Raw genomic sequence first — 13,076 nt, 5'->3', positions numbered from 1 at the left:
TTAAAAATTTCAAGCATTGTGAAGATATCAGTTGCGTAAGCATGCTTAAAAAGCTCAAACATTGTGGAGACATTCAGCTAATTACTCCTTCTCACTCTAAATATTTATTTATAAATTTCATAAAAAATAATGAATTATAAATTACATTTTTAAGCAATTAACTAATCAGTTGTACTAACTGATTACCTTATGAATTCAAATTCTAGCTTTAGTAATTTCAAACAAATAATTTGTTTTATGGTTTATCACAAACCAATAAATCAAAAGATAATTGAGCTCCTTGCACTAATAAACCTAACACAAGAAGAATATGAAATATTGTGTAAACAGGTTTATCTGATTCCTGCTGTTGTCTGCATCTCTTAATATTTTGAATTTCTATTTAGCTAAGTAAGTGCAATCATTATCTTTCAATCAATATTCATTAAAATAGTTTCTTGTGTTTTTTTTTTTTTTTTTTGGGGGGGATGAGATTGATTAACTTAATCTGTAGATATAATAATGTGGATATATAATAATGTATAATATAATAAAAACCCATGTGGATTATAATAATAACATGATTTTGCAATCCATCAAAACTATAAATCATTATTTATTTGGGTTCATTTTACCATTTTTTTTATAAAGACTGCATCGCAGTCTTTATAAAAAAATTTTTTTTTCACATGACTATTTAAAAAATATACGTAATACAACAAACTTGTTTGAAAAACTAATATTTCAAACTTTTGAAATATGGTTTTTGCTGGTTTTTCCATTAAGGTCTATATATCATCATCATCATCATCATCATCATCATCATCATCATCATCATCATCATCATCATCATCATCATCATCATCATCATCATCATCATCATCATCATCATCATCATCATCATCATCATCATCATCATCATCATCATCATCATCATCATCATCATCATCATCATCATCATCATCATCATCATCATCATCATCATCATCATCATCATCATCATCATCATCATCATCATCATCATCAAAGTTGACAGGGAAATACAAATTTTTTGATAAAAAAAATATTTCAGTTGAAGATACTGTTTCAGGCACTACTTTAAAGTATAATAAACAACTTGTAAAATTTAAACGTTTAACTGTGAGCGGATTTAAAGATATCGTTGCTCTAAGATAACTCCATTCGAAAAAATAAACAACGGAGAAAACAGCAAAAGAAGCAAATGTAAAGATTTTAGTTTCTAATAAAATAATAGAAATAATAAAATAATAAAATAATAGAAAAATAGAAATAAAATAAAATAATAGAAATAATAGAAATAATAAAATAATAGAAAAACATAAAAACAGAATATTATAAAAGATATATTTTAAATAACATAGGTATTGATTATTTAGATTTTTACAAGAAATAAAAAGTATAAATTGACAACCAGTTGCGGTTGCTATTCGCGATGTTATAGGCTTTTCTTAACAAAAATTGACAATTTTTATTGTTTTAAACAGATTTTTAATGTAAATAATGAATACAAAGTTTTTTTTTCTTTTACCTATCTTTCAGAAGAAAGATAGGTAGTTTTTCTGATAAAAACTTTAACAAAAAAAAAAAAAAAAAAAAAATCATTTTTTTGCATTTTTTTTTACCATGGATCCACCTTAAATTACTCCATACAGTTCTTTCATAAAATGAAAAAAAAAACTAAGAATAATGAAAAAAATGACATAAATTTTGATTTACTTAAAAATATTGACCTACTTGAAAAGAATGAATATCAACCAATGCAAGTTCATTTAACAACTTGAAGGTAGAAGTAAGTAAAGTTATAGTATTTTCTGATAATGGAAATGGACTGGGCTGTATACGCATTACACTTCCCTGATGCAGCAGCAGATACAGAAAACCAATCAAACCTTCAAAAAGCAATTATATATAATACATTAATAGACTAAAATCAACAAAAATGCTATCTATCCTAAAAATAATAGGGATGAACACAGTGGAATGTAGATATTTCATCTGAATTAAATAGGAATAGCTAAAGTGTACATGCTCTAACTAATAGTTTATGTTTGGTCAGTTAATTAATCGAAAGTAATTTCAGATTTGAAGCTATTATTTAAATTCAAAAATCATCTAAACAATTCATAAAAATCAGATACATAACCAGATGCATAACAAAAACTGATACCCCTTTCCCTTGTAACAAATTATCACAAAATCACTAACCTTTCTCCCCCCCCCTCCCTTCTTTTGGTTGATGTAATTTTTAGTGATGAAACTAAATTTTCTGGCACTTTTTCGAAAAATTTATGAGAAAATTATTTCAAGCTATCCAGAAATTTTAAAAAGCATTTTTTTTAAATTCACTAAATTATATTTATTTGATTAAGGAAATTGCAACAAATAATGCATATAAAGCACTTAAAAGTATCATTAATAATTTTTTGAGCTATAATAGTATTTGTTCATTTTATCTCGATGTGAAAATTTTTTACTAATTCCAATGCGGTAGTGGTGTAGTGTTAGAGCGCTCGCTTTATAAGCGAGAGGTTCTGAGTTTGATCCCTGCTACATCCCTGGTAGTACCGCGCTCAACTCGTTTCTCCACGCAGTGACCTTGTTCGTCAAGGTTCGTGTTTCGGAGTTATAGAGTTGAGAGAGTTATTTGAGTTATACTGCAAATAAGTAGCTTCCTCGTCTGTAGTGGCCTTCTTAGCCTTGAGGAGGTGAATTAACAAAAAAAAAAAAAACATTACCACAACATGTTCAATGATTATAAAGCAAACACCAATGGTTGTTAATTAGTTTAAAAAAAAAATTACTTGCATTTTTATTAGCTTCTGTACTTTATTCCAGACTACGTTTTAATTGTTTAATATGCTCTTTATCTGCAATTGATACATGTATTAAAATATACTATATATGAAAAAGAGAACAAGCTAAATTTTAATGTCTCAACTAGGTCTTTAAATTACCATAGCTCTTTGGCCTAAAATCAGATGGACAGGGAACCTAAAATTTATTTGAAACAAACTAATTTTGATTCAAACTTGTTTTTTCATATAAGGCTTGAGCAGACGGTATTTACAAATAAAGACATGATGGAAAAAAAATTATTTTTGCGTTACTCTTTATCTAATTTATCTATGTACACAAAAAAATGTCTAGATTAATTTCAGCATTCTAAAAATGAGTGGAAAACTGTAAAGACATTCGCAATAATATACATATTTAAATAAATACAAAGATTATGTATGCATATGTATACACATATACACACATATATATAACAACATTTTTGAAAAATATATGCTTCTACCCCCCTTTATGTGTTCTATATGATAAAAAAAAATGGATTTAAAAATTTTTTAAATAAAAAATATTTTACAGGTCCCTTGAACATTTAATGAGTTCCTACAGACTTATGTGCATTATGTTGGGTCTCAGATGAAACGAAAATTTCAAAAACAATAATTATACTATATAAAAATAAATATGTTAGACTTAACAGCATAAAAAATGAAGTTTATTAACTAAAAATGATAGCGCATTTTCATCAAATTTTTTTAACAATAATTTATACTTAATATGTTTTTTATAATATAATTATCATTTTTAAAATTTTCATATAATTTCGCTTAATTTGAGACCTAATATGATACACTTTTATAACTTGTTAAATGTTCAAGGGTCTTTGAGGGACCTCTATTTTTTATTGAAAAATTTCTTAAAAAAGTATTATTTTTTTAACCATATAGAATACATTAAGGGGGTGACAGCATATATTTCAAAAATGTTGTTTTTTGGGACACCTAGATTAAAAATTAGATTTTAACTCAGTTTAAAATTAAATTTAATTACAATGTAGTACTTTAAAATACTTTCAAAATATCAAAAGTTTTTAGACTCCTTTAACAAATAAGATCTTATTAATTACAACACATAAAAGTAAAGAGTTTTAAAGTATTTATAGATTCTTTTTTATATTTGTCAATAATTGGTTGTTGTAAAAAAATATATTTTTTTACAACAACCTATTTTTTTTCTAAAATAAGCGCTCAACTAAAGTGAAAAAACTAACGGCATATATATTGGCATATACTTTATCTGAAAGTAGAAAAGTGAATGTTATCAATAGTTTACAATATTACTTTTATTTAAGCAAATTATTTTCATTCTACATTAGTCCTCTAGGAAAAATGACTATAATATGCAAAAACTCCGCTAAATGTGAATATTTTTATAAAAAATAGTATATACATATATAATATATAATATATATACATATATGTAATATATATATATGTATATACATAATATATATATATATATATATATATATATATATATATATATATGTATATATATATAATATATATATATATATACATACACATATATATATATATATAGTTAGGTATCGTTATGATCATATTTTTAGTTGACTTATAAAAAAGGAGCAAGATGTTTTGAATTGACCTAGAGATATCTTGTTTCTACCACAAAACCATCTACTGGACCAAAAGTTGTTACTTAAGACCACTTAAGTAGCTGTTAAATTAGTGACAATTTGAAGAAAAAAAAAAAGTACAAATATTTACGTAGGTAAAAAACATGAAAAAATAATATAATCAAATATTTACTAAAATAAAAATCAATTGAATGATTTTTAATTTTGTCTTGTAATTACCACAATTGACTATATAAATATTATATATTAGGTACCTAATGCATCTGTTCTACAAATAACTTGGGACAATGGAGACATATCATCCTTTCTAATGCAGAAGATTCCATCTACCCTAAAACGAAATAAAAAGCACTTAAACTTCTCAGATTAAGAAAAATCAGATTTTTTATTCATGCAATAGAGATAATAGAACTAAAAAAAATCTGATACACTTAACAAGATATAACATATAACTAAAAAACTTAGTTAAATGTTTCTCTAATAAAATAGTATTGTATTTTTTATATTGAACATAAGTTTTATAATTTAAGTTTGTTTTATACTTCATTTTATGGTTTTTTATTGTTTAATAACTTCATAAGATTTTTTAATCCAATAGAAATATAAACTGTACATAGTCAGGGTCAATGTAACCTTAAGCTTGTATATGTGTATATATATATATATATAAAATCTGATAAGTATTCATTAATTATGCTAACTTATTACTTTATAGATTAGATATATAAAAATACAATAACGTGTTTTTCCTCGAAACATTGACTGTTTGTTTACAAATATTTATTATGATGTCATCACTAGACGCTTAATGCAAAAGAATGATGTTTTTCTCTGTTTTTTTCATGGTGGTCTTATTTCAATTGGTGGGACTTTATATCTTACATATTTTGATGATAACAATGCGTTAATAAATAGAACAAATATGATAACAACAATATATCGGTTGAACACAATGAAATTCAGCACCCTTCAATTGTTAATTACACAAAAACTACATAACAGATTTTTGCAATTTTTTGATACAATGAAGCTAATTGAAATATTTATTTCAATAATTTTTTACATTTTTTATCAGACGCTTAGATGAAAACTAAATATCTTTGCGAGTTCTTAACATCATCTGCTGGATCTTGCTTTGAGTTACTTTTTTTGAGGCGGCTATTCATTTTTTCGTAAAATCTTTTTTATTTGTAGTTAATTTCTTGCTTTTCAATAAGATTCCTCTTATAATTGACCAATAACTTTCAATAACTCGCTGCTAAGGACAATTTGGAGGATTTGCTTTCTTAAGAACAAATTCGACGCCATTTTGTTCATACCATTCTAGAGACTTCTTGGAGTAGTGAATTGTAGCCAAATCAGGTCAAAATATTGTGGGAATTTTATGCTTTTTAATAAATGACAAAAAGCGTTTCTTTAAGCAATCTTTTATATATAAATCTCAGGCTTGGTCGGGAAGCGGGAGCGATCGTTGACCACGGAAATAGTATTTAGTTGCGAAAAACTGGCCAGAGATTTTTTAGACGTTTTGAGAACATTTCAAAAAAAAAAAAAAAAAATAGCGCAAAAAAGATTATCTGGACTGATGAGTGACAATTATAAATACAAAAAAAAACTTTAACGCGAAAAAACTTAAAGCAAAATAAATTGCGTTTAGAACAAATAGTTTCGAAACATCGCTCTTATATAATTTTTTTTATAAAACTAAGCGATATTTTTAATATAAAGTAACATTTTACGATTGCTTAATAAAGAAAACAAATGTTCTTTTATTTATCAAAGAGTGTGATATAATTTATATACTTGTGTTCTATTTCCAGTGGCGGATTAAGGAGGGGGCTATAATGTTAGAGGCCCCGAAATAGTCAAGTTGACCTTTTTTTTAGTCATTTTTACCTTGTAGCATAACATAAAAAGACCCCGGCTCCCAAAAATCCAACAAGATTCTAATAAAACTATGCTAGTTTTAGTTTTATTTAAACTAAATAATTTTAAAACTAAAAAAGTTAATTTTTTTAGTAACTATTTTATGCTTCGCTTTATTTGAAAAGCCTAACATACTTAAAACTTCTTAGAAAGATGGACAAATGAAATAATTAAATCATTGAGTTTCTGTAGAAATTAAAATAAGATAGAAATCAACTAAAAAGGTTAAAAATACTTTATGAAGAGGAAGCATAACTGCTTCACAATACCGCTGATGACGTTTAGTGAGTGGGCTTTTTAATTTTAATTAGTATTTAAAACAGAAAAATGGAACTTTAAGTATAATGAGTTTGCAAGTATGGCAACTGAAGCTAAAACAGTTGGAGTTAGTAAACCAATATCTAAGAACTTAACAACCTTTCTTTCTTGGGGGAAAGAATCAGTTATCGGGTACACGGAAGAAAATGGCTTAGTTGTTAAAATATGGTGTAAAATTTGTGCTAGGCACAAAACAGCTATATTAAAAGATCCTTTATTTAAAGGAGTGTTGAATTATTCATTTATTGAGGGAACTTGTTTCGTGACAAAACATCAGGTAAGATTAAAATTATTTACTTTATTTTAATTTGTCTGTCCAGGAAATAACTTAAACATAATTTTTACTTATGAATATTTTTACTGTTTCATTAAAAGTATTATTTATAAAGCATTATATAATGTGCCGTGAATTTATGTAACCAACTTTTTATTGAATTATTTAATTTTATTCATGAATATTTTTAACAACAAAGGTCGATCGCCATCTAAAAGGGAAAAGTCATAGGTTGGCGGTACAAATTGAAAATTGGTACTCAGAAGATCCTGGAAGTAATCGAAACTTCGATATAGTCAACTTCAATATAGAAAACTCGGTACCACATGACAGCCGCGATGCATTATTAAAGATGTTAAAAACTGCATATGAAATGGCTCTAAAACCGAGCATGCCACATAGCCATTTCGAGACGCTGATAAAATGTCAAAGAATTAATGGTTTACTTCTTTTAGAAGGAAAATGCAACAATAAAGCAGGTTATTGATTTTTTATAAAATTTATAATTTTTTGTTGTCTAATTGATTTTAAATTGTTTTTAATTTATTTTTTTAGCACGTGAATATATCTCCTGCATTGCCAGTGCCGTAAAAGAAAAAGTTGCTAAAATTATCAACGATAAAAGGTTTTTCTCCATTCTCTCTGATGGCTCACAGGCTAGAAAAACGAAGGACGAGAAAGAGTTGATTCTAGTGCGCGTTGAACGCGAGGGGACCCCTGCTTACTTTGTAGTATCTTTATTTGATATGAACAATTTGGGTGGTATGGGGGCTAATGCAATTAAAAAGGCTATTGATAGCATTTTTAATGAATCAGGTGAAAAAGATTTGATAGCATTTTTAGGCTATTGATAGCATTTTTAGAATCAATGAAAAAGATGGTACAACTAATCTTGTTTCTTCGTATTTAAAAGAAGGCCACGAGTTGAAAAAATTGAATAAAGAATTCGTTGAGATTGAGCTCTGCAACATGGCTAATCTTAACTTGGATTGTCTTAGTTCTGCTATTAATTTAAGAAAATCAGCAATCAACATCATTCTGCCATTGATAAACGATAGAATTAGTTCGCTGTTAAATCCCATATTTGAATCAATGGATTGGTTTGATCCACAGTTATGGACAGCAGACAGCATGTATGGTGATGCCAGCATCTCTTTATTACTAAAGGAACTCTTTTACCCTCTAGAGGCTGCAGGAATAGATTTTAAAATGGTTCTTCCGGAATGGAAAGCTGCAAAACTAGTAATAAATACTCAGAACACCATTGCACTCACGCCTCTTGAAATGTGGCAGAATTTTTTTCTTTATCATAGAATCAAGTTTCCAAACTTTAGTCTTCTAGTTGAACTTATGATGTGTATTTCTGGCTCTAATTCCGCTGTCGAACGCATTTTCAGTATTTTGAATGTAATACTGAATGATCGGCGCTTAAAGATGAACCACTCAACAATGGAAGACTCTTTAATCATAGCTGGGAATGACCAGAATTTCACATACCAAGAACGAGATGATATTTTGAGTCGTGCTGTGGATATCTACTTAAGTAAGCAAAGAGTTTTTCGCATTGATTCAGCTAATGCTAGCAATGTCACTGATTATAGTAGCGAAGAAAGCAGCGACAGTAACGATTTCAGTTCTACATCTGAGTCGGAAGAATAAACATTTTATTTTAAAATTTTTATCCGTCAAGGTTAAATGTAACAAATTATTTGTTCAGAAAAATAATCGTAAAATTGCTTTAATAGATTACATCAAATGTTTTATGATTATATTAAATGTTCAAATTTTCAAAAATAAACAGATAAACAAAATTACATTTACATATAAATTACATACTTTATAAATAAAAAACAAGAAAATACTAATAAAATAATATACTAATATAATAAATTTTACAAATCTTTGACAATATAAAAAATATATATTAGAAACATTATTTTTGTAAGCAAATAATGATAGATGTAGCTCCGCGAATGAGCTATAGTATTAAAATAATAATTCGTTTGATCATATATTCTTCAAACAATTTATGTAAGAAATATCAAAACTTAAAAAACCTCGAATAAAACAAATATCTTAAACAAACTTTAAAAACATTTCAACAGAATACTCTAGAACTACTTAGTCAGCGTATTTTTTAACCAATAGAATTATTTTGTTCGTCTTTTTAATGTTCTAGAATATTCTTTTTCTTTTTCCGCACCAAGATGTTTTGAGAACATTTAAGTTTACGTTTTAAACTTATAACTATTTTGCGGACAAACATTGAAACATACATAAAATGAAATGTTCTCAAAACGACTAAAAAATCTGGCCAGTTTTTCGCAACTAAATATGATTTCCGTGGTCAACAATCGCTCCGATCGCTCCTGCTTCCCGACCAAGCCTGAAATCTGCATTTAAAGTTTTACAAGTAATGTATAGTATAATTTTTAAACTACAGGAGCAGATTGCTTGCCAAATAAGAAACTTGGGAGCAAATTTTTCAGTTTTAATATACTAGAATTTTTTTGGCAACATATCTACCTTTCAACTGATAAAAATATTGCTGCCCTGGCAATTGTGAAAAGTCCTTTTTGCAATAGGTTTCATTGTCTTCAATTATGCACAAGTTTTCTCGGTTTAAAAGTTTATATAGCTTTTTTGAACAACGAATTGCTTTAGTTTCTCCATCAATGGTTCGCTTTGGAGTTTTATTTTTATGATATGCTTTATATTCTTGAGATCTTAATTTAAAAATATAATACACTCATTTTAAAAGGAATCATTATAATGGGAAATTAAATATCATTTTTAACAAATTTAATCGATAGCTATTTTTTAAAATCGTTATAAAATGACCAAAAAGCATATTATATCACGTAATAATTTGTTTTAAGAGATATGTCTAATGGCATTTCCTTATAGCATAAGGAAGTTCCTATAGGCATTTCCTTATCATATAAGGATATGCTGTTTATAAATATATAGTATTAAAAAAATTAGTTTTGGAAACAAAACCAAGTTTTACTTAATCATTTCATAAATATCTAATCTAATATGATTCATCAATCTCGCAAGAGTAAGATCTATCGCGAGGTTATATTAAAAGCGACATGAAGAAGAAATATCACAACCACAGCAGTTGCAATTACAACCTTTTTATCTTAAAGCTTGTCTGCATCTGAATCTGTAGAAATAATTTTAAAGAGAAAATTTTAAAATCTTTAAAAATCTTTAAAAATTTTTAAAGATTACTTTTTCTATCAAAGCTTAGCTGCATTTAAATTTTCTCACAAGATCTCTCTGCGACTGAAATGGATTTGCCTTAATGGAGCAAATAATTGATTTTGCTTTATAATTATCTTTAAATCCTTTCTTTTTTCTACTTCCAGCTTCTCTTTCAATAAATTGAGTCTGTTTATATTGCTGTAAAATAAATCCAACTGATGATCAAGAAACACAGGTCAATTTTGAAATGTCAACTTGTGACAATAAAGGATTTTGAAGAAAATTTTCCAAAACTTTTTTTCGATTTAATATTTGTTTACTCATTCTAATCCGATAGCAATAATAACCAATACTTATTACCATATCAAACAAAAAAATTTAAAAAATTTGTCTAGTAGTTTTTGAGTAATTAATGATTAAAAAATTTCATCGTGTTCAACCAATATGGTCCATAATGGTAAAAATGTTACAAAAAAACAAATAATGATAAACAATAAAACATTCACTATTAATGAGGATAATTGCAAAAATTATTAGTATCTTTAGAAATTAAATGTTTAGTGCTAGATTATATATCTATTATTATATATCATTTACAATTTATTTTATAAATTTTATCATAGCCCTTTAATTACGATAAGCTTTTTTCTCAAGGTAATAAGGTTCTTTTTAAGTAAACAAATTTAAAACAAACCTGACACTACATATCGCAATTGATTTGTAAAATTCTAAAATTGATTTTATTATGGAGAAAACTATTGAATCATCTATTGATGCTTGAAGATCAGCATACACACTTATTAACTTCTCAAGAATGCCATTGCAGACTAAATAGCTATAAATTAAAAACAAAATAATTAAATTCTAATTTTTAAATTAATTAAATAGAACAACAAAATCTCACGAAAAATGTTATATAAAAAAGAAGACAAAAAATTTAACCTAATTAAGTCTGGTAATCTTTGTGAAACATCGCTTGCTTTGTTTTCATATGGCCATACTGGGGCAAATGGAGATATAATGGTAGCAATTGTCTCCATTATGGCAGTAGGCAACAAAAAGTCAGATTCAAGTAATTGGAAAGTTGATAGTTCTGCAATATTCTGACTGTTATTTTGTTCATTAACATTTTTAGTTTTCTAGAAGAAAAAAAAACTATTCAACCCTCAAGGTTATTAAAAAAATAAACAGACAATATACGATTGTACGATTAAATGATTAAAACAAACACAAAAAGTTTTTGAAGATATTAGGAAAAAGATGATAAATAGATAAAAAAAATCATAACATGTTAATCAATTTAAAATAAACATACATTGAGTGCAAAGGACAGCAGATCCACTAATATGCTTAACTTGTTACCAAGCAACATGAAGTGACAGTTTTCAAAGCAGCCTATACATGCAACTTTAATTGTTTTAATAGCATGTATTATAGTCCTGAAAATGAATTTGTATATTTTTAATTTAGGTTAAATAAAAAAAAAACAATATATGCAACCCAAATAATTGCCGACTTCAAATTGTTAGAGATCAGAAATCAAAAAAAATTTGACATAAAGGTGTTACCATAAAACATAGAAACGAGGTCAGCAATTTTTTGCCGACCACAAACACTTTTAAATCAGAAGTTTTATATATATATATATAATATATATGTAATATTTTATATATATATATATATATATATTATATATATATATATATATATATATATATATATATATATATATATATATACATATATATATATATATATATATATATATATATATATATATATATATATATATACATATATATATATATATATATATATATATATATATATATATATATATATATATATATATATATATGTGCTTACCTTGTTCAGCTGTTACAGAGCTGAAAATAACTTTAAAGCTCTTTAACAGCTGCACAAGTAAAAAAAAACTCTGCCATCACATAAAAACACTATTTTAAAGTTTGTGGATGAAAGAATTAGCAAAATCAAGATAAAAGTTGTAAATGTAACAAACGAAAATAAAGAATTAAAAAAATAAAACAATAAAATTAATAAATGGATAAAATAAAAGCAACAAAAAGGTTTTACATGAATTCAATAATATCAAGAAAACTCTTAAAAAAAAAATCAACGATAATCAAGTACCTAGCCACATTAGTAAACATTTTCAAGGCCAAAGATTTAAATTTTGGCCTTATGTTAAGGCCAGTTATTAACAAAACTGCAGGTAGCAAGTGCTTTGACAATAAAGCTACATGTTGTGAAATTAGACCAAGGTTATGTGCAGAATTCGATGAAATCAATAAAAAAATTTGTAGATATAGATGAAAGCCGAAAACAAAAATACATAAAAATAAAGAATTAAAACTTTTAATTCTATATATTTATGTATTTTTGTGCTTAATGGTAACAACTAATATTAACATCTTTTAATTAAAAATATGTTAAATTAGTTGTTAGCGTTAACTGTAAGTCATAACCATAAATTATCACTATATAGCATTAAGTCTTTATTACATTTAAGATACATCAAAGTTTCAACGAATCAGACATACAAGCTCTATGAGGGCATCAACCCACTCTGACAAAAGATACACTCGACAGGAGCTGACGTTGCAGAGACACAGAAACACTTATAGATTTCTAATTTTTGTATATTGCTTCAATTTGTTAAGTTTTTTTTAACGAAAAATCTTTTTAATTAAATTCTGGTAATTCAAGTCATCTTGTTTGTAAAACATGATTTTTTATATTTTTGCAAAAAAGCATATTTTTTTTTTGGTAAAGGGCTTTTGAATCTGAGGTGTAACACTATTTTTAGTAGATGTCAAAGTGGTTTCTGGTGTTGTTCTTGAGCAAATCTTTGAAAGTTCAGCGACCAAACTATCAAAG

At 26.4% G+C, this 13,076-nt stretch overlaps 1 protein-coding gene across 2 annotated transcripts in view; it reads right to left on the bottom strand.

Annotated features, from left to right (window-relative positions):
- Positions 1 to 13,076, bottom strand: part of LOC100208210 (S phase cyclin A-associated protein in the endoplasmic reticulum) — a 96,940-nt gene that overhangs the window by 10,835 nt on the left and 73,029 nt on the right. For both annotated transcript variants that reach the window (XM_065816203.1, XM_065816204.1), the window contains exons 24-28: positions 11,494 to 11,617; positions 11,121 to 11,317; positions 10,873 to 11,013; positions 4,705 to 4,781; positions 1,735 to 1,889 (exon numbers count right to left, since the gene is read on the bottom strand). In XM_065816203.1, the coding sequence (XP_065672275.1) occupies positions 1,735 to 1,889; positions 4,705 to 4,781; positions 10,873 to 11,013; positions 11,121 to 11,317; positions 11,494 to 11,617 (694 nt within the window). The remainder of the gene's footprint in view (positions 1 to 1,734; positions 1,890 to 4,704; positions 4,782 to 10,872; positions 11,014 to 11,120; positions 11,318 to 11,493; positions 11,618 to 13,076) is intronic.

This window comes from Hydra vulgaris, chromosome 13, assembly GCF_038396675.1.
Source record: "Hydra vulgaris chromosome 13, alternate assembly HydraT2T_AEP".
NCBI lineage: Eukaryota > Metazoa > Cnidaria > Hydrozoa > Anthoathecata > Hydridae > Hydra > Hydra vulgaris.
This window is presented reverse-complemented; position numbering and strand designations above follow the sequence as displayed.